This window comes from Danio rerio, chromosome 14, assembly GCF_052040795.2.
Source record: "Danio rerio strain M-AB ecotype USA chromosome 14, GRCz13ab, whole genome shotgun sequence".
Taxonomy (NCBI): domain Eukaryota; kingdom Metazoa; phylum Chordata; class Actinopteri; order Cypriniformes; family Danionidae; genus Danio; species Danio rerio.
The window spans coordinates 49,729,598-49,757,522 of NC_141034.1; the positions used below are offsets into that span (position 1 = coordinate 49,729,598).

Sequence of the window (27,925 nt, forward strand, 5' to 3'; positions counted from 1 at the left end):
CTTTCCGAAAGCAAGACAGACCTGCCAGTGTCAAGCTGTGAGGTAGAGATCTGCGCGGGATTAAATTTTGAATCCCGCTCCCGCCCGCACTCGCCAGGTTTTAGCTGGAACCCGACCGCTCCCGCTTATATTAAGCACTTGATGTCCTGCTGCCCGACCCGCCCCGTTTTCTATCCGCCGCGCCCAATCCCGCTAAAGAGCAGGGGGAGAACAAAACCGAAAATCACCCAGTTATACAGTCCAGACAGCCTATAACAAGCTGTCTGTATAAACACACACACGCACAGCACCAAGCACACACACACAGACAAAGCTTTCTCTCTCATTCGCGCGCCCTCTAACACACACTCATAAGCACCAAGCACAAACACAGGCAAAGCTCTATCGCACCCACACACCCACACACCCACACACCCACACACACACACACACACACACACACACACACACACACACACACACACACACACACACACACACACACACACACACACACATATATATCTCTCATTCGCGCGTGCGCATACACACACACACTGCAACAAACAAGCTAAACACAGCATTGCGCTATTTCATTTACACACATACATACGCGTGCTCACTCGGGAGTCGGGAGCGATATTGCTAGACAGCCCGCTCTCGTCCCAAATTGAACCCGTTACCGACCGCTCCCGTGATTTATTCGGAAATTTATACCCGCGCCGTAGAAATCTGGTCGGGTCCCATGGCGCCCGCGGGACAGCCGCGGGAATGCAGACCTCTACTGTGAGACACGTTGATGACTGGGTTAGACCGCGTCCACAGACCCACGACACACAGTATTTAGTTGTTTATGAAGGGTTGTGTGTGTTTGTTTTCATGATCCACGGGGTTTGTTGCTTGTTTTTCCCCGCGATCCTGTCAGGGCCGATACAGCAAAGCTGTTTGTGTGCAGCAAGCATTTTTGTCAGGAAAGCAGTAAGAGAATTAGAGAATGGCGAACTTTGTCTTTTATCAGGAGTTCGTTCACATTTAGACATATCGCCGTGCTGCTGTGTTCCTAAATCCTCTAGATTACAAACAGAGCTAATGGTTAAAATAGACAGGGCAGGAGACCTGCTGCATTGAGTCTGCATTCAGACCCGGGGATTGAGGGAGAAGTCCTCATTTATAGTGTTTGAAATTTATAAATATGAACACGATTATCTTTACAATTGTATAAATTGTGGTTGGATGTAAGAAATTACGAATAACAAATGTAGCAGGGCATTAAATGACTGTTTATTTCTTTGCATTTTAACTTTATAAACTATGAAATCATGCATCTTCTCATGGTTTGTCTCATTTCTTGAGCTAACTGACTGACAACAGTCGTTGCTCCCCTCCCTCTCCCCTGCCGGCCACGCCCACTCCTGCCTCTGCTCGCAGAGCTCCACGCTCATTATGATGCATCTTTTGAAAAAATTCTGAGGTAGACCTGAACCGAAAGTGGGGGTGTCATGACCCTTTAAAGGGACCATCAAAATAAAGTTATACCAAAACTTTAATACTGTATTATTTCTTTGAATGCGAAGCAAAGTCTTCAGTGTCCTACTTATATGCTAATATTATATTGAACATTTTTTAAAAGATGTCATTTAGAACCTTTGTTGGACATTTAGTGAATGCAAAAATGTGACTTGATTTAAAGGCAGCCTATTATGCAACAATCACTTTAGTATTTGGTTTAAACTATAGGTGGGCATAGATACATTTTTTAATCTAGATTAATCATACTGTAATCTCGGAATTAATCTAGACTAAAATAGCTCATTTGAATTCTGCCGAAGGAATTCAGAATATATGTGCTACCCAAATAATGATCAAAAGTAAGTCTTTAAGAACGGGTTTCTCAAGCCAGGTGGCGCATTAGACCAGGGCTCATCTCCTGTTTCCAAAGTGCATCACAAACTGCTTGAGAAACTGTTCTACTATGATAATGAAAATTAATTATGTTGAATAAGATGTACTTGTGTTTACAACCTTTTATTTAGTTAAACATGAATTTTATAGGCTTACATAAGCTCCAACAGCAAGATTTTGATCACTTTAATCCGACTAAAGTCATAACTGAACTAAACAGAAATGGAATTAAGACATGTGGAGTATGCAGATATTAGTGGCATTATTGAAGTAAACACTGCGATCAAACTATTACCGTCATATAGGACTTTTCACCATATTTTCCCAAAGGATCCACAAACGTGGCTCTCAGTAAAGGCAAACACACACAAACTTCCCCACAGAGTTTTTTTTTTCCCTTTGGTGTGCGTTATTAAATTCCATAACACACTCACCAGTCCTTACTCCCCATTTGAGTCTATTAAACCCTGCAGGCGCCTGATAGTTAGATGTGGAGCTACCATAATCAGATTCACTCTAGTGAACTGCATCCATGTTAGCATGTCACGTTTGATGTGGTAATTTCACAGCAGGAATATGCACAGGTTCAAAGACTCGTTCTGGCCACCAACAGTGCAATTCGGTCAGGTATACATCCGTGCTAAAATATCAAGATGAAAGTCACCATAGCTTGCGTAGAATTGATTCAGCTCCCAACCTAACTTTGAGAATAGATTAACGGCGATATTTTTTTAAAAATGCCTGATAAAAGTCTCACGTTAACGTCGATAACGGCCCATCACTATTTTAGACACAGTCGTGTGGCACCAGTGTGTAAATATAACCAGCTTCTAATGGTAAAATTGTGTTTATTGTGTTTTATAATCATGCTTCATAAAAACAGTCTGCAGAAACACTGATTGACGTTCTCCCTTTGTACGTGTCATCAGAGGGGGTAAGTCCCGCCCATTAGTGACTGTTGTGGAAAAAAGATTCTGGTCTGCAAAATATTTTAAGTCACCAAGTCAAACTTTGCAAAACATGACAAAGTCTGAGATCTCCAAAGTCTTTTGGCAAAGCAGTTTATTGTTACAGCATCAGTAACAACAGAGACAGGTCGTTCGAGTGTCTGCTGAACATAGGCTTGCACAAAGTTTAAATACATTTCTGTGTCTTAATACTCCAACCAAATTGACACATTACACACCTCCATCAGCTTCTCCGCTAATGGGATCTTAAATCTCTCAGGTGCCCGCCACCAATAGAATCTCAGGGTCTTTCAGGGGTCTTACCCATGTCCAGTTAAGGTCTATCCTTCCTGTTTCAAAAGCGATGACTCAACCAAAAAACAATGCTCAACAATATATCTTGTTCACTGTCCACTGAGCTGTCAACTATAAGTTCAGCTGAAGTTCATAAGTACTCATATTTTTTTAGATGTCAGTACAAATGAGTGTGGGCGCACGTGCAGGTGTGCCTTACCATGAGTTACAGAACAGAACGCAGGTGTCCTTATGGCCTTGCTTCCATAAATCTACCCTCATTGTGACATTAATGCTGCTCTGCTCTTCTCATCTCTGACTGCATTTGACCAGATTGACTTTTTTATTTACCAAAGCACACATACCTAATAATAATGCCACAGGTATGGGTAATAATACAATAGATAATACAATAGATAATAATAATAATAATAATATTACTGAAATCACTCAAATAAGCATATAAATGAGAGTAATACATTCATCAGAAAATCATCAAGACACAATCAATTACCCAACTTGACCATCTCTCACTCATCAGCATAGAACGTTAGTCTTGTTTTTGAATCTGCCACCATGCTTATTATTATTATCATGCTGACACATACACATTTGTAGCTCCACCCTCTTTAAAAAAAGCACAATCTTATTTGCATTTAGCACGACAGCCACCAAAACGGCACAATTAGGATAGAAGTCTTAAAAGGGCAGTTTCAAAGAGTTATAAAACATTATCTGTGAGGGATTTTGAGCTGAAACTTCACACTCTAGGGACATCGGAGACTTATTACATCTTGTAAAAGGGGCATAATAGGTCGCCTTTAAGACCAAAACAAATGTTTAAACTTCAGAAGAGTTAAGAAATATTTATTTTGATTATTTTTAATGCATGTCGAATGAAAGAAATAATACAAAACAATACAGAGAGTAACTCAATGCCAACTAACATGCATTCGTGTCATCTAGAGAGACGGAATCTAAAATAATTCTTGAATAGTAATATTACAAATTAAACATTTGAACACTAATCAGATGAGAGATCATTAAAAAAATATACATGTACTACTGTTGTTATTAATTATTTGTACTATTGTGTTGGAAGATGGTTCACATTACATCAAACTAGTAATATTCAGCTGCATAACAGGGGGAAAAAAAATCAATAATAATTAAGTCTTCCAAAGAAAACACAAGACTCTGCATGAAGCAACTCGACATGCCTCAACAACATCTTGATAAGAGAGAAATATATGAAGCTGTCGCTGCATTACTGCCATTCCAGCACATCTTCAGGGATTCCACTCAGATTGACCGTCTTCTGTCAGCACTCATCAACTCAGATGACAGATTTATATGTGCACAACGTTCAAATCCATCAGTGCTGGCGTTTGGCATCCAAAGACTTTACTGTCTTGGAAAATTTGTTCTAAAAACTGCACAAGTTTAATAGAGGAACAAAAAAACACTCAAAATGCAAATCAGATTTGTTTATTAGTGCTTAATCGCATCCACAATAAAAGTTTGTTCCGCCATATGTGTGTGTATTAAATGTTTATTATGCACATGTGATCCACACATACATAGAAACAAAAATATGCCATAAAATTCTGTCACGTAGATATTTAAATTTGCATATCATTTGTATAATTTATATTTACACTGACTGTCCACTTTATTAGGTACACCTGTCCAACTGCTCGTTACTGAAAATTTCTAATCAGCCAATTACATGGCAGCAACTCAATGCATTTAGGCATGTAGACATGGCCAATACAATCTGCTGCAGTTCAAACCGAGCATCAGAATGGAGAAGGAAGCTGATTTAAGTGACTTTAAACATGGCATGGTTGTTGGTGCCAGACGGGCTGGTCTGAGTATTTCAGAAACTGCTGATCTACTGGGACTTTCAAGCAGAACCATGGTGACAGAGAACAGTCTGAAAAAGAGAAAATATTCAGTAAGCGGGAGTTCTGTGGGCACAAATGCCTTGTTGATGCCAGAGGAGAATGGCCAGACTGATTCCAGCCTATAGAAAGGCAACAGTAACTCAAATAAGCACTCGTTACAACTGAGGTGTGCAGAAGAGCATCTCTGAACGCACAGCACGTCTAACCTTGAGGCAGATGGGCCACAGCAGCAAAAAACCACACCGGTGCCACTCCTGTCAGCTAAGAACAGGAAACTGAGGCTACAATTCACACAGGCTCGCCAAAATTGGACAATAGAAGATCGAAAAACGTTGCCTGATCTGATGAGCCTTGATTTCTGCTGTGACATTCGGATGACATCAACAACATGAAAGCATGTATTGATTCTGCCTTGTATCAACAGTTCAGGCTGGTGGTGGTGGTGTAATGGTGTGGGGGATATTTTCTTGGCACACTTTGGGCCCATTAGCACCAATTGAGCATTGTGTCAATGTCACAGCATACCCGAGTATTGTTGCTGACCATGTCCATCCCTTTATGACCAGTGTACCCATCTACTGATGGCTACTTCCAGCAGGATAACACACCATGTCATAAAATCTGAAAAATGAGTTGTGTGTAATAACAATGGAATAACACAAGTGTTGAAATACTGAAATGTAACTTATTTAAAACTTCATACAAAAGGCTTTTTAATGACGGCAGCTTAAATACATCTCTAATATGGAGAAGGAAGTCACATGCATTGCTCAGGTGTGAGTTTCTCACAGACTTCAACAGAGTGTAAAAATCTTGATGGTTCTGTGGGTCAAGTCTATCAAATCTGATCTTTATTCTGTATTTTCTATTGGATTTAAGTCAGGTGATTGGCTGGGCCATTCTACAGCTTGATTTTATTTCTCTGAACGCAGTTTCCTCGGCTGTCTTTGGATCATTGTCTTGATGAAATGTTCACCCGGGTTTCATCTTCATTATCCTGATAATATAGATGTTAGCCTGAAGCAGCTGATGTTAATATACAGGGCAGAGGGTTGCGGAAAGATTTCAGCTGCTGTCTGGGCTTTCAGTGCCTTTCTACATCTCCCTTTCTTCATGTGTTCAATACATTTTCCCTGTGTCGTTTTATTACACGTAACTTAATTTGTAAACTAATTGGATTTGTTTTCTAGGCATATAGAGATTTCTTTGGTTGTTACCAACATCTGGTGAAAATTTCAAGTAAACGGCACCTTTAGAAATATGTTTTCTGAGAAAAAAAGGTGACGTGTTCAATACTTATTTCCCTGCTGTATATGCAGAAATTATACAATTTAATTAACTCATTACAGTCTTTAATAAGACGTTTATATAATCTGATACAATATAGTTTGAATTATGATTAGGCCCATACGGAATCTGCGCGTGCAGAATTCCGCAGATTTTCCACAGATTTTCCGCAGATTTCCGCAGATTTTTAGCCCATTATTAATTCTGTTTATTTACTTGAGTAAATGTGTAAATCTGATTTTATTCCATTTTTATTCAGAAATGTATTACTTTTATTTAATATATTAAGGTTTTAATTATGATACTCTGCTGGATACTCCCAAAATAATTCCGCAGAAATCTGCAGATTTTTACCAAGATTCTCTGCAGAAATAGCAAAAAACGTCTGCAGATTCCATCTGGATCTGGTTATGACTGTTTTACAATGATAGGAAAGTAATAGAGGTTTCGAATAATAGCGAAATTACAAAAATAAAAAAAGAAATAAAAGTCTTTGAAGCACAGATTACAAATAAACTCTTTTATTGGTGAATGTAATCGCTGCATTCAAGATGAGGATTTAAATCACAAGCTCCCAAAAGAAAGTACAGATACACCCTTAAGAAATTAAATCAAGAGAATACATTCAACATTACATTTTCAAAATTGAAAATACACAACAGATACAATTGTTCTCAAGGAAAAGAATAAGTTAAGGAAGTATTGCCCAAAAAAAGCAATCATTTTTGGAGTCATAGAGCATTTATAGGTCTCAAACTCAATTCCTGGAGGGCCGCAGCTCTGCAGTTTTCCTCCAACCCTAATCAAACACAGCTGATCTAACAAATTAGACTACTAAACACGACAAGATCAGCTGTGTTTGATTAGAGTTGGTGCAAAACTGTGCAGAGCTGCGGCCCTCAAGGAATTGAGTTTGAAACCTAAATGGAATATTTATTTTCACATTATCTTTACTTGTAAATTAAACACCCCCCCCCAACATCCTCAATTTCTCCCCGCTCTCAATGCCTAATAAACAGTACCACAAGTAAGTTCTGCAATCAATCAAATTCATTCAGCGCTCGTATAGTGGTTTCTCCATTTCTAAAACTAAACAAGAGAAGGAAGAAAAGAAGTCTCTCACTGGCACGTTAGTTCATGGTCTCAGTTCAATCATTCGCAGCCAAAGAATATTTCCGTTGCCTACAAATCTACTCGTTTAAGACAGAAAATCCCACTCCTGTTCACCTGTTAGTCAAAAGCAAAGGTCTCAAATTGATTTCTGGAGAGCTGCAGCTCTGCACAGTTTTGCTCCAGCCCTAATCAAACACAGCTGATCCAACTAATCAACGTGTTCAAGATTACTATGGAATATTAAGCAGGTTTGAGTTGGAGGTGGTTGGAGCTAAACTGAGCAGAGCTGCCGCCCTCCAGGAATTGAGTTTGAGACCATTGGTCAAAAGTATGGTCAAAACTAGCTAGTGAGGGAACCCATTTTATCATATTTTTAAAATCTGGAGGAATTGCGCAGCTGTTAAATAATCTCTTTGTATCCGCTTCATGACGTTTTGACTTTAATGTAGTTTGTAGTCCAGTATGTAGTCCTGCAAATTTGATTTTAATATTTTTTTCTTCTTCTTCCCTCTGCTATTTGTTATTATTTTCCATTACATTTATAATATTTGACCCTAATTATTGTATTGAGCCAGTGTTTCCCAACCATGTTACTGAAGGCACGCAAACAGCACATATTTTGGATGTCTCCCTTATCTAACCCATTAACTTCAGTTCAGGTGTGTTTGATTAGGGAAGAGTGGGAAATGTGTAATGTTGGTGTGCCTTCTAGAACATGGTTGGGAAACACTGTATTAAGCTGTCTTGGGTTGTTTAAGTCTTGGGGGTGGCGCTTGGGTTAAAACAGAAGGAAACTTTAATGATTCATGTTGTATCATTTTTAAATTTTCTTTTCCTTCAAAAAAAAAAAAAAAACTAGCTAGCAGATGCGGTTTGGGCACTTTTGGAATGAAGCTAAAGCCACTGAGATCCTCAATTGTGCTCTTGCCGTTTGGACGGAGGCACAAGATGATTGGGAAGTTTAGCCGGGAGCTCGAAGCCCTCAAGCTTTACCTTGATCAGGTGATTGGCCAGAGCAAACTCTTCGTCATCCAGGTATCCATCTTTATCCACATCTGCCAGAGTCCAGATTTTCCCCAGCACTGTGTTCGGCAGCTTGGACTTCGTCATCTCCTTCTTAGCTGTGGCTCCGGAGATCTTCCCGTTGATCGGAGAGAGGGTGTAGAAAATTTCATCGTAGGATGGTTTGTCACGGCCCACGATCCACTCCAGCTCGTCGATGCCTTCGCCGGCGCCTTCTCCGTACCCATGACCGAACGGGCCGTTTGAGATTCCCTCAAAAGCACCGCCCTTCACTGATTGGCTGGGCATGGTGGCCTCCTCTTTACGCACCAGTGCCATTAGCTTAGCGATGTCGTTACCTAGCATGTCTTCCACCGACTCTAGAAGTTTGGGCTTCATGGCAGGGAATTTGGTGAAGTCCTGAACAGATAGCAACTCCTGGGGGAAAAAATTGTGTTTTTATTTTTAAAGAAAAACACAAGATGCAATTTCAACCATTTGAGCAGTATAGACCCACAGGTGAGCTTTATTTAAGTCCAGAACGCGAATTACACATTGCACTCAAAGGGCTCTATTTTAACAATCTGGGCACATAATCTAAAGCACATGGCGCAAAAGCATTAGGGGAATGTCCAAATGCACTTTTGCTTTTTAAGGACGGAAAATAGTGCATGGTCTAACAGGGTTGTGCTTATTCTCTTAAAGAGTTCTGGGTGTGTTTGGAGCATACATTACACCAATCAAAGTCTCGTCTCCCAATACCTTTAAGAGTCAGTTTTGTCACACCATGGTGCATTTGCCATTCACATGGTGACTTTGTAAGTGGAAAAACTGAACACTTCACTAGAGAGAAAACAATTAAACAGAGTATCTGCAGCGCGAGAACAAAGAACGAGCCTCCTCCAATCGGCCTCTCTCTTTACTTTTACTCTTTACTCCTTTACTTTCGTAGATAAGGAAACAGTGTTGTACACACTGTGCTGAAGAAATCCATTAGCCTACATATTTGATTTTGTTTGTTAAGCACAACGATTTGTTTTAAAACTATTACTAAAATCAGTTCTAATTTCCAGCAAACAATCATAAACAATAATAACGAGTTATATCCAAACACACGTCCTATTCTTATGCCCCATATGGTGATGCAGACGTCTCTAAAACCCGACAGGTGAACAAATCTAAACTTGTTTTTATTAAAACAAATATAAATATGCATATAATAAATAATAATACGACTAATAACAATAACCTTATACAAATGCAAATTGTCATGAATAAACTGAAAAAGCCCCCCAAGATGAAGAAGGCACATAGGAATTGGTTTTTATATTTGTGTAGAAAATAATATATTTTGTAACATTTTAATCCTTTGATTGTTTTTATTTGTACAGATATTTGTGTATTGCTTTACATCCTGTGTGTATTAAGCAATGTGTAAGCGTACCTGGACCCGCACTAATGCGATAACTAATGCGCTCTGTGCTTGACTTTACACCAGATATTAGGTGGTCAATGCCGCAGTCTATTTCAGTTCCCCAAAATAGCCACGTGCCAACAATGCTCCTAACAAACCTCCTTTTCAGACCAGCACACACATTAGTCCACAAAGTGGCGCAAATGGATTTGCTATTTTAACAATGTGGTGGGAAATGACAAAATTACTGTTGCACTGGTCTGAAAATAGCAACAAATCCTGCCATACACGTCTTGTGACTTATTGCGCTGGGTGTATGATAGGGCCCAAGAAATGGCGTTTGCTGTTTGTTCAAACAACTTATTTAAAATGAGTTGAAACAACAAAATTCATTAATTTTTGGGTGGACAACTTGTTTTATGTTTGATCCACTTAAATTTGTAAAAACGATTAAGTTAACTTAATTGGTTTTGAGTCAACATTAGGGCTGGGCGATTTGGCCTAAAATCTAAATCTCGATTAATTGAACATTTTAATTTACGTTTTAATTACAATTAATGAACGATTATTTTATTTGTTTATTATATGTTTTTGCTCTCATAGTTCACTGACAGGTTTTGTACAGTGAACATGCTCACATATTACAAGAAGTATAATATCAGAATAATATAATAAGTAAAAATTAGCCGTAACAGAGCCGGGTCACAAGACTCCACACACAGTAGGGAAAGTAATTGAGAAAATTGACCATGACAAATTTGATCGATTAAAGGTTCTTGTTACAGTCATATGTAAATGCCTGTTTGTTTTGCTTGTGTGTGCTCTCTCTCTCTCTCTCTCTCTCTCTCTCTCTCTCTCTCTCTCTCTCTCTCTCTCTCTCTCTCTCTCTCTCTCTCTCTCTCTCTCTCTCTCTCTCTCTCTCTCTCTCTCTCTCTCTCTCTCTCTCTCTCTCTCTCTCTCTCTCTCTCTCTCTCTCTCTCTCTCTCTCTCTCTCTCTCTCTCGTTCAAGTTGCCTTATTGGCATGACATTAAGTACAGTATTGCCAAAGCACTTCAAATATGAAACATATTAAAACCATTGAAAATTAATAGTAATACAGATAAGATTTAATGACACACACACACACAAAAAACAATACATTTGATAAATATAATAATAATAATAATAGTAAAAAGTTTAAATTATTTAAATAAGATACACAAATTTATATTAACCATTTCTTATGGTGTGTAGGGTGTATACATATTTTGCAGCTAGTCTAAATGTCAATTCGTCCTCTCTGAGTATATGGTAAAGTTTTCTGAGTCATTTAAATTAAAAAATGAACTGATCAATGTTTCAAATTGGGGGAAAAACATTCCTCTAGCCATGGTGTATTTAGGGCAAAAATTTAATTCTCTCTCTCTCTCTTTCTCTGTCAATTCTCAGGATCGCCCATTCCAGTATCCCATTCGTCCGTGAAGACGTCAATCTCAATTCCACCCTGTGACGTCATCACATTCGCTACCAATCAGGATAGGAGATCAAAGTTTAAAGGGGGTCAGACCCACGATCATGACACCAGCCTTCTATATAGCTGTTTCTGGAGGACACGAACAGACGTCATCCTGTCATTTGAACTTTTTAACAACGATAAGAACCAATAACGTACTGATTACACAATATCATCCTCTGAATAATGCTGTGTCCAATCATGTAGGACTTCTGAAGTCATTTCCAAAGTAATTCTTGACGGCAAATCTTCTATTTGTTTATTATACATTATTCAGAAGGAGATTTTATAGTAGAGTACATCTGAATAGAGTATATAGGTTCATATATGTTGCAAATATGGCCAACGAGTGAAGGGACGTTTCCTTTCCTTATTCCATGAAAGGGACTTTAATTCTGCGTTAAACTGAAATCTAATAATTTTTTTTCACTTAATCGATATTAAAAACATTACTAAGCATCATATTGACTCTTTACATTTACTCAGTGCTTTTAATAGTCAAAAAAAAAATGAAAATACGTCATACCTGCATTTTCTTAAGGTTTGGAAAGTCTCCTGGTGAAATGTTGTGCTCTTTCTGGATCTTTTCATATATAGCGCCCAAGTTGTTAATAAGCTCTTTCTTCTTTGAGTCTTTGCCAAACACGCTCGGCATCTCTTTCTTCAGAGCACTGATAATGTAAGCATGTACCTGGAAAAAAGAAAGAGCTCAAATTATATACAAATAACATCTGTGCAGTACAGCGTGTTAAAATGAAGCCTCTCACAAGCATTGGGTTACTTCATATAATGAAAATAAGATGTGAAACTTTATCTGAGAGATCAAATCCTGTAAACAGCCTCAGCGGGGAATAAAGTTCATGAAAGAAAAAGACACTTTCATAAACACTGAACACTGAATCCATAAGCAACAGAGGAAAATTAAGTAAATAAATCAAAATTTATATTGTATAAATATAAATTAATAATTTTTATAATAAAAAATTATTATAAATTAATTATAAAGTTTTATTTTATTTTGATATAAAATAGAAAATAGAAAATGAGTAAATCCGATGAATCAGTATAAATTCATACATTTATTTTCTTTTCGGCTTAGTCCCTTTATTAATCTGGGGTTGCAACAGCGGAATAAACCATCAGCTTATCCAACATGTTTTACGCAGCAGATGCCCTCCCAGCAACCCATCACAGGGAAACACCCATACACTCCCATTCACACACATACACTACGGACAATTTAGCCAGGCCAATTCACCTATAGAGCATGTCTTTGGACTGTGGGGAAAATCAGAGCACCCGGAAGAAACGCACGCGAACACAGGGAGAACAGGCAAACTCCACACAGAAATACAAACTGACCCAGCCGAGGCTCGAACCAGCGACCTTCTTGAATTTACTGAACATTAATAATACAAATACATGCTTTATTATGTAAATTAATAAGATCATTATATATACTGTATATACAGTATTTTTATTTTATAAATATTTTTAAAAATAGGGTGAAATTTTACAATTAAATATTTTGAGGATTTTTATTATTTATTTATTTTACAGTAAAAAAAAACATTTTTTATCGACTAAAGCTGAAATTTCAACTTCATTTTCAACATTTATTTTTTTTAATCAATGATGAAACTAATATTAATAATACACGATTAATGTGGAGTGGAGAAGTGGTAGAAATAAACAAGCTTGTGCTGTTTCTTACAAATACAGTAAAAATTTATACTGATGTGACGCAGTGGCTCAGTAGGTAGTGCTGTCGCCTCACAGCAAGAAGGTCGCTGGTCCGAGCCTCAGCTGGGTCAGTTGGCGTTTCTGTTAAGAGTTTGCATGTTCTCCCTGCATTCGCATGGGTTTCCTCCGGGTGCTCTGGTTTCCCCCACAAGTTCAAACACATGCGGTACAGGTGAATTGGGTAGGCAAAATTGGCCGTAGTGTATGAGTGTGAATGAGTGTGTGTGGATGTTTCCCAGAGATGGGTTGCAGCTGGAAGGGCATCCGCTGCGTACAACATGTGCTGGAAAAGTTGGCGGTTTATTCCATTGTGGCGACCCCAGATTAATAAAGGGACAAAGTCGAAAAGAAAATAAATGTATGAATTTATACTGATTCATCGGATTTACTCATTATTTTAATTTTCTATTTAATATCAACAATATTTTACAATTTATGTCAACAATTTATACTGATTCATCGGATTTACTCATTTTCTATTTTTTATTTTGTATCAACAATTTTTTATGTCAACAATTTATATAAATTAATTTGATTTACTCATTTTTCTATTTAATATCAACAATATTTTATATTTTATGTCAACAATTTAGACTGATTAATTAATTCTAATTGAGAAAATTTCAGTCTTTGTTGATTCTTTTTTAAAACCTCGTGTTCAAAGTCTTCCCTCTTTTGTACAGGACTCACAGGATATGATTAAAATATTACAGTCTGTCTCACTTCCACAAAATCCAACATTATTGGTGACCTTAGATGTGGAATCGTTATATACCAACATTCCACATGATGGCGGTATACAAGCTATTGATTTTTTTTCTACGCGAGTTTTTAAGTGATAAGAAACCTACTATCGAATGTCTTAAAGAATGAACTAAATTAGTGCTTACAAAAAACTATTTCATGTACAAAGATGACTATTTTCTACAAATTAAAGGTACTGCAATGGGAAGCACTATGGCTCCTAATTATGCGAATTTGTATATGGGCTTTTTTGAACATGAATATGTGTTTAATCCAACGGTTAATTCATATTTGTCTAATATTCTTCTGTGGCGGCGATATATTGATGATATTTTCATGATTTGGTGTGGCTCAGAAAATGATTTGCTTGTTTTTCAGCAATTTTTAAACCACACTAGTGAACATCTTAAATTTACTATTGAGTTCAACCCCTCACAAGTGAGTTTTTTAGACTTGCTGATAATAAAAGATGGGAGTAAATTGGTGACAGATTTATATAGAAAGCCTACTGATAAAAATACATTTTTACATGGTCTGAGTTTCCATCCCACTAAATTAAAGAAAAGCTTGCCAATTAGTCAGTTTAAAAGAATTCGACGCATCTGTACCAATACGGAAACGTTTGAAAAACAACGTAAGGAATTATGTCAACGTTTTTATGATAGAGGTTATTCTACAAAATGGATTAAGGAAGCTGCGGCCCGTTTCGAAAATATGGATCAAAAAGAAGCCTTGGTTCGAAAAACACTAAAACCTACTAACACACGGATTTCTTGTATTATTCAATATTCGGCTTTAAGTAATGAGTTTGCAAATATAGTACGAAGACATTGGCATATATTAAATTCAGACCCTGTTATGAGACACTGTTGTAAAGATCCTCCACGAATTGTTTTTAAACGAGCTCCTAATGTGCGACAAATGATAGTGAGAGCAGATCAAGGTTCCGATCAGTCGGATAATCCTTTCTCAGTCCCTGAAGGTAACTATAGATGTGGTCAATGCGCACAGTGTAATTTTACAACCAAATGTCAGTTTTTTAGTCATCCACATTCAGGTAAGCAATTAAAGATTAAAGGTGTGATTTCATGCAACACAAAAAATGTGATCTATATGATTAAATGTCCTTGTGGTTTAGCCTATATAGGTAAAACAAGACGGTGTTTAAAAACACGAATTGCTGAACACAGAAGTAATATACGATTAAACGATCAACGAAATCCTATCGCCGTTCATTTTAATGCATTGAAACATAACCTTGCGACTTTGCGATATATTGGCATTGAACAAGTGAAGGTGCCGAGAAGGGGAGGCGATGTTGACAGACTTTTATTACAGAGGGAAGCGTTTTACATTTACACACTAAACACTTTATCCCCGAGAGGTTTGAATTTAGATTTTGATTTAAAATCTTTTTTGTAAGTGTTTTTGCATTTTATACTGTTGTATACTTTTCCCAGAGATGGGTTGCGGCTGGAAGGGCATCCGCTGCGTAGAGACTTGCTGGATTAGTTGGCGGTTCATTCTGTTGTGGCGACCCCGGATTGGTAAAGGGACTAAGCTGACAATAAAATGAATGAATGAATTGTTGTATACTAAATATGTACATAATGTTTTTTGCCCCTTGGTCTACTGGCCTTGTGTTTGAGTGATGTGATTTTGTGCAGGTGTGATGCGCTATATCTATTTAGCCTATAGGATACTGTCTCCGAGGAATTCTATAGTGAGAATTTGTATTTGTATTTTAAATGTCTGTTTGTAATTGTATTCATGTTTTTCACATTGTTGAGATGTATATTATTGTATGCAAATGTTCCTGTTTACCGGCTTGTTAGCTGATTGTGATAATTGACTGCAGGTGCTGTGTAGAGCTGTTTGACTATTTCTGGAGGACTTCCATTTGCAACGCTTTACCTGATGAAGACCATGTCGGTCGAAACGTAGTGTTTTTGTAATTTTGACAAAATAAAATTTTTTTGAGAGCTAAAGTGGCAGTGTGCCGATTTACTTTGAATCTTTTGCTACTTATGTTTGTTTTTTGATCGTGCACCTGCCTTCAAGATTTTTCTAGATGTGCGCACATTTCTGTTTTTTGTGTGTGGATGTTTCCCAGAGATGGGTTGCAGCTGGAAGGGCATCCGCTGCGTACAACATGTGCTGGAAAAGTTGGCGGTTTATTCCATTGTGGCGACCCCAGATTAATAAAGGGACAAAGTCGAAAAGAAAATAAATGTATGAATTTATACTGATTCATCGGATTTACTCATTATTTTAATTTTCTATTTAATATCAACAATATTTTACAATTTATGTCAACAATTTATACTAATTCATCGGATTTACTCATTTTCTATTTTCTATTTTGTATCAACAATTTTTTGTCAACAATTTATATAAATTAATTTGATTTACTCATTTTTCTATTTAATCTCAACAATATTTTATATTTTATGTCAACAATTTAGACTGATTCATTTGATTTACTCATTATTTTATATTTTTATATGAACAGTATTTTATATTTTATGTCAACAATTTATATTGATTCATCGGATTTACTCATTATTTTCTATTTTTCTATCAACAGTATTTTATATTTAATATCAACAACTTATATTGATTTATTGAATTTACTCATGATTTTTTATTTTCTATTTTTCTATTAACAACATTTTATAATTTATGTCAACAATTTAAACTGATTCATCGGATTTACTCAAAAATTTAATTTAATATCAACTATATTTTTTAATTGCATGTCAACAATTTATACTGATTCATTTAATTTCCTAATTATTTTCAATTTTATATTTGAACTATATTATATATTTTTAATGTAAACAATTTATATTGATTCATCGGATTAACTCATTATTTTATATTTTATATCAACAATATTTTATTTTTTATGTCAACCGTTTATATTGATTCATTGGATTTACTCATTTTTTAAGTTAAGTGGTTGCAAACAATTTATATGGGCTGAATTTAAACAAACAAATTAGGTTGAACATAACTATTAGGGCTGCACAATATTGGAAAATTAGACATTGCGATATTGAGTTTTTCTGCAATAAATATTGCAATATATCATATATACAATCTTTACCAGAGGACTAGAAAACTGCTAGTAGGAGATCCTTTATTAAATTAGATTGACTGGGATAATTCTGTAGGGAAGATAATTATGCATAGGTAAATACAAAAGCGCAAAGACAAAAGTGTTTTTAGGGCGGTCAAATAATATTCAGGTGAGGAATTTTTATAATCAATGTAAAATAACACTGCAAAAGTCTTTACTGTCTAAATAATTCAATATAATGATTTTTTATTAGAGGTAAAATTTCTTGTGCCTGAATACTTTGGATTCTGTCAGGCCTTAAAAACATGTGCAAATGATAAACTTTCACTCCATTATGATTAAACTCTGCAGAAACTACACAGTTTGCAACCTCATACCTTAAAAACAAAAGTAAATCCAATGAATCACATTATTTCAGTGTATTAATTGTACAAAAGCTGTCACCTTAGCAAGACGTGCTCTTTTGATCAGATCGTTGAGTTTCCTCAGAGCTGCGTTTCTCGGCAGACTCTGAATATCCTGGAAAAGATCCTGCTCCTCCGCTTCAAACAGCTTCCGGTTATCAGCGATGAGCAGCGGCTGAGCCCAGAAGGAGCCGATATAAACCCGCACCACCTCAGGGGTGTTTATGATCTTGCCCAATGACCACATGAGGGCTCCATAAACCCTCATGAGCTGCTGCGTGCTGATCTGATCTGCTTTATTCAGCACCACGCGCATCTTGTCCTCGTGGTTCTTCAGGGCCTTGATCACCTCTGAAAACTCATCCGAAATGTCCAGCTTGTGGGCGTCGAAGAGCAGGATGATTCGGTCCACGCGCTCCGCAAACCACTCCAGAACGGCAGCAAAGTCATAGCCTGAAATCAGGAGCAGATGGAAAGATTTGATGCTGAATTCAATTGTATGTACAGTCAAGGTCAGAATTATTAGCCCTCCTGTTTATTTTTTATAACCTCCCAATTTATGTTTAACAGAGAGAAGATTTTTTTCAACACATTACTAAGCATTATAGTTTTAATAACTCAATTATAATAACTGATTTATTTTATCTCTGCAATGATGACAGTACATAATATTTGACTGGATATTTTTCAAGATACTAGTATTCAGCTTAAAGTGACATTTAAAGGCTTAACTGGGTTAACTAGGCAAGTTAGAGTAATTACGCAAGTCATTGTATAATGATGAAATGATGGTTTGTTCTGTAGACTATCAAAATAAAATATAGCTTAAGTGGGCTAATAATATTGACCTTAAAATGTTTTTTTTTTTTAAATAAAAATAAACTGCTTTAATTCTAGCCAAAATAAAACAAATAAGACTCTCTCCAGAAGAAAAAATATTATCAGACATACTGTGAAAATTTTCTTGCTCTATTAAACATAATTTGGGAAATATTTGGAATAAATAAATAAATAAATAATTTTTTATTAGTTTTTACTGAGTGAAAAGAACATAAATGTTTAATATGACAGACATAGTGAAAGACTTTCTACTTTTCCCTTTTAACTTTTTATAAGACAAAATAATATAATAACACTAATAATAATAATAAAAAAATTCTAAATAAACATGTTTAAAAATAACAAACAACAACAATATGAATAATAGTAAATAAAAAGTTTTTTATAGCAAATAAAATAATCATAAATAAAAATACATATTAAATAAATAAATATCAGCTACAATAATAATAATAAAATAAAATATAATAAATAAAAATGTAAAAAAATAACAAACAACAACAACAATAATAATTGTAAATAAAATTAATGAATAAAAATGTAAAATGTAAAAAATAAATAAATAAATAAAAAACAATATTAATAATACTAATAATAGTAATAATAATAATAATGATGATAATAATAATAGTAAATAAAACATTTATAAGTAATAATATGTAAAAAATAGTAAATAATAATAGAACATAAAAAAATATAATTATATATATATATATATATATATATATATATATATATATATATATATATATATATATATATATATAAAATAATAAATAACAACAATATTAACAGTAAATAAATTATAAAATAAAAATGTAAAAAATAATAACAACAACAATATAAGTAAATAAAAATTCATAAATAAAAATATAATTAAATTATATAAAAAAACAACAACAACAAGTAAAAAATGTATAAATAAAAATATGTTAAAAATAATAAATAACAACAAAAACAAGAACAATAGTAAATAAAATTAATAAATAAAATATATATTAAATATATAAATAAATAACTACAACAATATTAATAATAGTAAATAAAAATTAGTAAATAAAATATGTTAAAATAAATAAATAATATAATAATAATAATAATAATAATTTAAAAATAATATTAAATTAAAATTTTATTTAAAAAAGATACGGAGGTTGGATGAGGTGATTTCAATTAATTTAATCAGTGGACACCTCAGAAATGAAAACATTTTCACAATTTTTTGTTGTCCCAACTAAAATCGATTGAGTTAACTTTAATTTTTTTTACAATTTTTTGTTGATTAAACATAAAACAATTGATCAAAAATGCAAAAAATGATAGTGTATTATATTGTTTTAACTCATTTTTAATTAGCTTTAATAACATATTTTTAGTGTATGAACAAAAATCATCAGAATAAAGATATAAAAACTGTCAAGTTTACAAAGATGTACATTTTTGGCTCAGAGAAAGAGAAAATGCATAATTTGGCCTTTCTTTTCATTACGCTAAAAATCTAAAAATGTACGGCTCCATAGAAATAAAGATTAAGAATTAAAGATGTGTAAAGCGGAAGACTGCAGGCTTTATTTTCGAAAAAGAGGTCAGGGGTAATAGATCTGATTAGCGAACAGCATCATCTGATTTCTTAATTCAGATCAGTGCAAACAGCAGCTATAAAGACATGCATTTAGAGAAAGCATCTTTATTATCAAGCATGGATGTCATTTTCAATTGTGGTCCTGCCCCATATATAAGATAAACAAGAAAAATAGCTGACTTTTTGCCATAGCATTGAATAAGTGTACTAAACTGTGCATTGCATGGTTAACTGTAAAAATAAATAAAATGATCTGAAATGTAGAAAAACTGAAAATGTATTGCATGCAGTTTAATTACATAAAACTAAAATGAACAAGAAACTATATAGACATACTTTTGTTATTAAAACAATAATAAAAATGAATAAAAATAAAATTAACTAAATGAAAAGGCCCATACACTAAATAAAAAAACTATTTAATGTGATAATAAAACATTAAAACAACATTATATGAGGCTAATAAGAAATAAACACCAATTTACAGAATTATATTATTAAAATCTTACATTAATATCAAATTAAACATTAAATAAATAAATATAATAAATATTGTATTTATTAAAAACTTTTTTTTATTTTACAAAATTCCAAAGTTGCATTAATAAAAATGCACCAAAATGAAAAGTACAACCCTCATTTTAATCTGTAGTGATTTGATATAAATGATTTGTCAAAGCTGCCCTGAACATCCATAGAAAGACAGATTTCAAACTGATTTCAGATTTATCATTAAGAAAGCTAATACAGTTTGTATACTGTATCTCAACAAGAAACAATATAATAGTTATTTCTTAGCCACATATGCATACCTTATTTAGTTTTTTTATAATAAGAATAAGAAGAAGAAGAAGAAGAAGAAGAATTAAATCATTTGTTATGAAAACCTATATTGCACAACAAAAACAACAAATTTAATTACTTTGGTTTACACAGATATAAACTGAGGGGCGTCAGGGTGGCGCAGTGGGTAGCACAATCGCCTCAGAGCAAGAAGGTGACTGGTTTGATCCTCGGCTGGGTCAGTTGGTATTTTTGTGTAGAGTTTGCATGTTCTCCCTGTGTTCGCGTGGGTCTCCCCCACAAGTCCAAGACAAGCGGTACAGGTGAATTGGGTATGCTAAAGTATCCGTAGTGTATGTGTGTGAATGAGAGTGTGTGGATGTTTCCCAGTGATGGGTTGCAGCTAAAAGGGCTTCCGCTGCATAAAACATATGATGGATAAGTTGGCGGTTTATTTCGCTGTAGTGACCCCTGAATAATAAAAAGACTAAGCCGAATGGAGAGAGAGATTAACTGATTTTAGTTCAGTTTTCAAGCTTAAAGTTCAATTTGAGATAGCTGATTTCCAAAGTTCCCCTGAAACGCTTCTTCAGGCCCCCTCAGTATGACTAGTCAGGACACCTTTGACCCATAAAAACCTTGATGAACTTCAGAAAGAAATTTGATCATAAATATGAGTTGAGTGGTCAGCGAGCGGCGCTTCTGGGAAAACAGAAAACTCTCACATGACCCTGTACCACACAGCAACTCAGTTCCACTTTTTATTTCAAAACCATTTCATGACTCTATTTACAGATATTGGACAAAAGCACATCTTCCTACACAGATGAACTCCAGCGGCAATAATAAACACACATATCACTATGATTTCATAACAACCCACAGTGTAAGAGATACAGGGCTCCACACAATTCATTCATGTTGTCCAAACACAAATCAGGTAAATAAGCTAACTGTCTTTACAAATTTAAGTGGACTGAACAAAAAACAATTATTTCATTTATACAGTTTCCTTTGGCTTAGTCCCTTTATTTATCAGGGGTCGCAACAGTAAAATGAACCTCCATTTTATCCAGTATACGTTTTACACAGCGGATGCCCTTCCAGCCACAACCTAGCACTAAACATCCATATACTCTCACATTCACACACTACGGCCAATTTAGCTTATCCAATTCACCTGTACCGCATGTTTTTGGACTGTGGAGGAAAACAGAGCACCTGGAGGAAACCTACACCAACACGGGGAGAACATGCAAACTCCACACAGAAATGCAAACTGATCCAGCCGGGACTCGAACCAGAGACCTTCTTGCTGTGAGGCTGCAATGCTAACCACTAAGCCACTGTGCTGCCCCAAAAACAATTAAGTTATTTCAGCTCAGCTTTTAAAGTGAGAATCAATACGTGATTTTTCCTCAGAATGTGCACATGTTGGATTCATTATTTTGCATGCATTTATTTTCATCCCCTTATTTTTATATATGCACCAGTTTGCATACATTTATAGCACTAAAACCATCTGAACTTTGGATGTAATTAATTGGAAGTAATTGGATGGAAGTAATTGAATCATCATTGGATGAACACAATAGTTTTAATAACTCATTTCTAAAAACTGATTTATTTTGTCTTTGCCATGATGACAGTAAATAATATTTGACTAGATATTTTTCAAGACACTTCTATACAGCTTAAAGTGACATTTAAAGGCTTCACTGGGTTAATTAGGTTAACTAGGCAGGTTAGGGTAATTAGGCAAGTTATTGTATAATGATGGCTGGTTCTGTAGACTATCGGGGTACAAAAATAGAATATAGGGGCTAATAATCTTGTCCTTAAAATGGTGTTTAACAAATTAAAAACTGCTTTTGTTCTAGTCGAATTAAAACAAATAAGACTTTCTCCAGAAGAAAAAATATCATCAGACATGCTGTGAAAACTTCATTGCTCTGTTAAACATCATTTGAGAAATAAATAAAAAAATTCAAAGGGGGCTCATAATTCTGACTTCAACTATACTTTCTATCTGAATTTATGTCTTGAGTTTTTACTGCAAATTCATATACAAATTTATAAAGTGCCATAAAAGAAACACTTAAATGTGTATTTTTGACGTTTCTTTTCTTTACACTGAAAGCTAAAAAGTCCTGTTTTAATGTTTCAATGTTTTCACCTGTTTCAATGTTTACCGGTGTTTGAAATAGTCATGCTTTAAACCCGCTAAAAATCTCCATGGAAAATTGCTTGTAGTGTCTCGCCTTAACTTTTTTTTTTTTTAAAGAATTTTGTTAATAATTCAGAGTTTATGCTTAATGTCATTTTGTGACTCTATTTCCAGCTATTCTTTGTAAACGTACCTTCCCACAAAGATTGAGCTGGAGTTGCAATAGTAAACAGGAATGCCACAATGACATCACAATAGCAACCTGCGGCAACATGTGCAGCACAAAGAGCATTTGGATCTGCAGTCGGACAGAAACGCTTAAACACTTCAGGCTCAATCGCCCACAGACTCAACTGCGGCTCCGGAGCCTCAGGTCTGGAGAGAAACCTTGATCTCAGTGTCTGCTTTCTAGATCCAGCGGCCCCAGAGGACACAAGCAGGTCACGTGACTTGTTTCAAGAAAGATCCTGTAACAATGGCACATTTCTGTGATTGTACAGCTCTCTATTTGTAATGCTGTTCTCTGTAGGCCCCTGTGATTCCCAAGATTGCAGCCATAATTTAACTTGTAAACATAGGATGCCACAGAATTTGGTGGGTTTTGGACAAATATTTCTGTATATTTAATTATGAAGGCAGCACAGTGGCACAGTGGGTAGCACAATCACTTCACAGCATGAAAGTCGCTGGTTCGAGTCCCGGCTTGGTCAGTTGGCGTTTCTGTGTGGAGTTGGCATGTTCTCCCTGTGTTGGCGTGGGTTTCCACCGAATGCTCCCGTTTCCCCCACAAGTCCAAAGACATGCACTATAGGTGAACTGGATCATCACAATTGTCTGTGCGTGAATGGGAGTGTATGGGTGTTTCCCCAGTGATGAGTTGCAGCTGGAGGGGTATCCGTTAGATAAGTTGGTGGTTCATTTTGCTGTGGCGACCCCTGATTAATAAAGGGACAAAGCCGAAAAGAAAATGACTGAGTGGATTTAATTTTAAATGAACTAATGGCACTGCACTGCATGTAACTTTCGCCACTAGAGGGCGCATATATACAACAAACAAAGGCGTAGTTTGATGATGACGTGACTAAGTGTGGAATTTTGAGAGGTGTGGTCAGCCATGAAGATCAGCGGGTCTGTTTATAAGCTGACGTACGAGCAATCGGCTGATGAATCGACTGATCTTTACGGCTTTAAAATGTTCTCCAGTGTCCCTGTATCTGTGGTTACACTCAGGCCCCGTTTACACTAATACGGTTTAGTTTTAAAACGGTGTTTTAGAATGAAAATCATCCACGGCCACACTGCAGTTTCATCTAGCATTTTTAAACAGCTCTCAGTCCTCACTACACCGATGAAAACGCACATCACATGACCATACATGCACTCTGGCACGAGCTGAAAGCAACGGTGAGCCTAATGTTTCATATTTTGCAATGAAAATAAAAGGAGGCCGTTATTAGGCTCTGTTTTGTTTATAAATTTGTACGCGATACAAATTACAGGTTTTATTATATTTGAAAAATTTGCAACAATTTAAGAAAATATTTTTTCACATTGTCATTATGGCATATTGTGTGTAGAATAGTGTTGGGCGATGTCGACTAATTTGGCATCGTACAATGTGTAATGGGTAACATTGCGATTGGGGGGTGGGGGTATGGGGTTGGAGGCAGTGCTTGACAGAGTGCAGGCGACGTGTCTGAAGAGCTAGGATGGACTCGGTGGTGAGTGGTGAGAAGGGTGTGCGACTTATTTGAGGACCAGGAAGGAGATGTGCAATTTCTTGGGAGATTATCCCTCGTTTGCGGGCAACCAGGAGTCTCTATGCATTTGCGGGAGAATTCCGGAACTTCCGGAGACTTGGGATGTCTTAATATCACGTTTAACAACTATAGGTGAGATGCGAATCAGCGGTATATTCTTGATAAACTGTCTGACGTGCACTGCTCTCTGGAGCTCAGACAAGCGCATGGCAGAGTGTGTGGTTGTGTGTGTGTGTGTGTGTGTGTGTATGTGGTCACGTTATGTGTGTTTTCAGCAGACGGATGGCTGTTCAGTAATGCTAGGTAAAACACGGTGGATGTGGATCATTTTCGTTCTAAAATGCTATTTTAACACTAAGACGTATTAGTGTAAACGGAGCCTGAGTGTGTATTTTTCGCAAGCAGGTTTGGGACGGGGGCGGAGGATCGGCGATTCCGGCTCAGCATCGTGTTGTATATCAGCCATCAGCAATGGACAATGGCATCGTCTATCGGCCCAACCCTAGTGTAGAATTTTGAAAAAAAAAAAGTAATTTAATCCATTTTGGAATAAGGCTGCAACATAAAAAATGTGGAAAGAGTAAATCACTATGAATACTTTCCGTATGGACTGTAGCTACATGATGCTGTAACCTTTTTGGTGCCTGTTGTGTTTAAGTTGTTAAGATTACGTTATAGAAGTGCAAGGGAAAAGATGCAAGTCTAAACTTTGTAGAGTCTATAACGTAATATTGAGAAAAAGCCACAATCAGAAAGGCAAATGTCGGCAGCCACGCCTCAGTTTTCTGATGTCTCCGTTTTCCCCCATCCACACTGACATGGAGCAGCAGCGTTTTAAAATCAAAATGGTCCTTCAGCGGGGCTCTGGGCTATTGTGATAATAAAAATTAATAATTCCTTCCATTTATTTAACGCTTTTCTAGACACTCAAAGCACTTTACCCGTTGTGGGGAATCTCCTCATCCACAACCAGTATGCAGCATCCACCTGATGGCAGCCATTTCTCACGCCACACATCAGCTGATTGGTGGAGAGGAGACAGAGGGATGAAGCCAGTTATGATATGGGGAGGGTTAGGAGGCCATGATGGACTGAAGCCAGAGGGCAAATTTGGCAAGGATCCCGGGATTGAACCCCTACTCTTTTTCGAAAGACATCCTGGGATTTTTAACAACCACAGAGAGTCAGGACCTCGGTTTAATGTCTCATCTGAAAGTCTGCGCTCAGTGAGTAGTATAGAGTCCCCTTCACTATACTGGGGAGTTAGGACCCACACAGACTACAGGTTGAGCGCCCCCTGCTGGTCTCACTAACACCACTTCCAGCAGCAACCTAGCTTTCCCATGTGGTCTCCCATCCAGGTACTGACCAACTGCTTAGCTTCAGTGGGTGACCATGTGAGAGTTGCAGAGAGCTAGCTGCCATGCACAGAAGACATAACCTAAAACTAAAATGTATTAGTGTAAACAGGGCCTCAGTAAACGGCGATGAGTTCAGTGAGGTGATGATCTTCACGGCCAGTCACAGTCATTTATGTTGAGCACATGAACACAATGGCAAATCAGCGCTGTTTAAGAGCATACTCAAATGTTAGCAGGAAATAGATATTATTAAAATTTCAGTACAGATTGGTATTGAATTCCAGCATCATAACAACACTAACACTAACACAAACAGGCTGCTCAAGTCATGTCTACTCATGTCATGAGAATTAAAAATAAAACAAAAACTGCAGTTTAGTTTCATGTACATTACAAAAGCAAAATGTCTATCATCTAACTGTATGAGGCCATCAAATTCATCTCCAGTCCTGACCTGAGAGTCACTTCATCAGCATTTATTTGAGAAAAAGCGACGTATAGACTTAAACTCAAGCTTCTTTACAACTCTTTAAAATAAAAGTGCAGTTAACCTTGAGGAAATGTAAGTCTATGATAATTATATGGCAGAATACATTAACAGCATTAATGATAAATAACACATTTCAATTTTAAGTAGTGCATTTAATATAGTTGGCCAAAGTGCTTCACGTCAGAAAAAAATAAATAAATAAAAATAGTTTTCATCTTGATCTCAGAGTCAGATTATCAGCCAAAGAAGGGACAAACAGATCTCATGACTCTTGAGAAATATCCTGTAACAGCGGCACATTTGTTTCTTCACAGCTGGCTCTTTGCTATCTGTATCTACAGTCGGACATGGAGTTGACTCAGCATTTCCTTCTCATTCTTCCTGTTTACAGCTGAATGAGAATAAAGTTCAATCTTACTATCAGACAGTGACCCTGTCAAATATTGGCCGACATTAAAATTAACAGTGTGAGCTACCAGTCATATGATGATAAAGCACTTCTCCACCCACAAAACCTTTCGAGTGGTATTAAAAGAGGGAACTGGGAACAACGTGGCCAAGATTATTTTAGCGCAACAGCCTTTTCCCTACTAGCATTTACATATTAGGCTAGAACTGCCTCTGCTTTCACTTGTGGGATGTGAACAGACTTGCCTGACTTAATGAAGTACAGTATTACTGGAGGAAAGGTAATAAAATAGCTCCTGTATTACGTAGAGTTGTTGCACGGGTTGACACAATGAAGCGTGCATGAACGGAAGACAGACTTGTTTTTCTGCTTTTTCTTCAAATAAACAAACTTGAATTCATGTGAAGCACAAACCTCAAAGATTTGCATGGCAGAACTAGTGTTTACCCAGGGACTAATCAACTGACTAAAATTACAAAACAACCTAAAGCACGGTAAAGAAGTAAAGAATGAATAAGTCAAGATAAGATAACTTGATTTTATCGATTAATTCGAGTGTGATGTTTACATCGATTTGCTTGGATGAAAATCTGTTTTCACTCTAACACATGTGACGCTTTCCTCCTGCAATGAAACGCAACCCACTAGCAGTGTTGCCAGATATAGCTGACTTTTCCCAGCCCAAAAGCCGCCCAAAAACTCGCCTAAACGCACAAAAAAAAAACGTCAAAAATATTAGATTAATATTTTATTTAATTTCAATTTATTTAACTTGAAATTAACCTAGTTCCTTTAACTGTCATATTTTTTTAACCATACAGCAACCAACACCAGCAGTCACAGAACATAACCGGACCACATCGAAACACTGTCTCATACACTGCAGTTAATGTTGTGTGATTAAGGCCGTACTCACACTAGGTACAGTTACCTCTAACCGGGCCAAAGCACGCTTGTCCCCCCTCCCGTCTCCCCCGAAGGCCCGCACTCACACCACAATCAGGCCTGGGCATGCTTACGTCATCGCTGCTGCGCTGTTCAGTGAGAAGCGCTCTCTCACTCAGCAGCACAGTGGAGATTTCTCTAGTTATATCGTGTCAATCGTTTGATATGCAGTGACATGCAGTCAAATATTTCGCCAAACAGTCCTTAGGGATGTGGTGACACGCAGTCAGATATTTCGCCGAACAGATCCGCCACTTTTGGCGCTCATAAACAACCA

General features: G+C 36.3%; 2 protein-coding genes across 2 annotated transcripts in view; one reads left to right on the plus strand and one right to left on the minus strand.

Annotated features, from left to right (window-relative positions):
* Positions 1–11,838, plus strand: part of map1lc3cl (microtubule-associated protein 1 light chain 3 gamma, like) — a 32,708-nt gene extending 20,870 nt beyond the window's left edge. The window contains exon 5 of the mRNA XM_087282106.1: positions 11,275–11,838. Within this exon, the coding sequence (XP_087138232.1) occupies positions 11,275–11,335 (61 nt within the window). The 3' untranslated portion in view covers positions 11,336–11,838. The remainder of the gene's footprint in view (positions 1–11,274) is intronic.
* Positions 6,822–27,925, minus strand: part of ehd1a (EH-domain containing 1a) — a 35,304-nt gene continuing 14,200 nt past the window's right edge. Inside the window, 4 exon segments of the mRNA NM_212874.4 lie at positions 6,822–8,254; positions 8,283–8,869; positions 11,865–12,029; positions 17,352–17,764. Coding sequence (NP_998039.2) covers positions 8,342–8,869; positions 11,865–12,029; positions 17,352–17,764 — 1,106 coding nt within the window. The 3' untranslated portion in view covers positions 6,822–8,254; positions 8,283–8,341.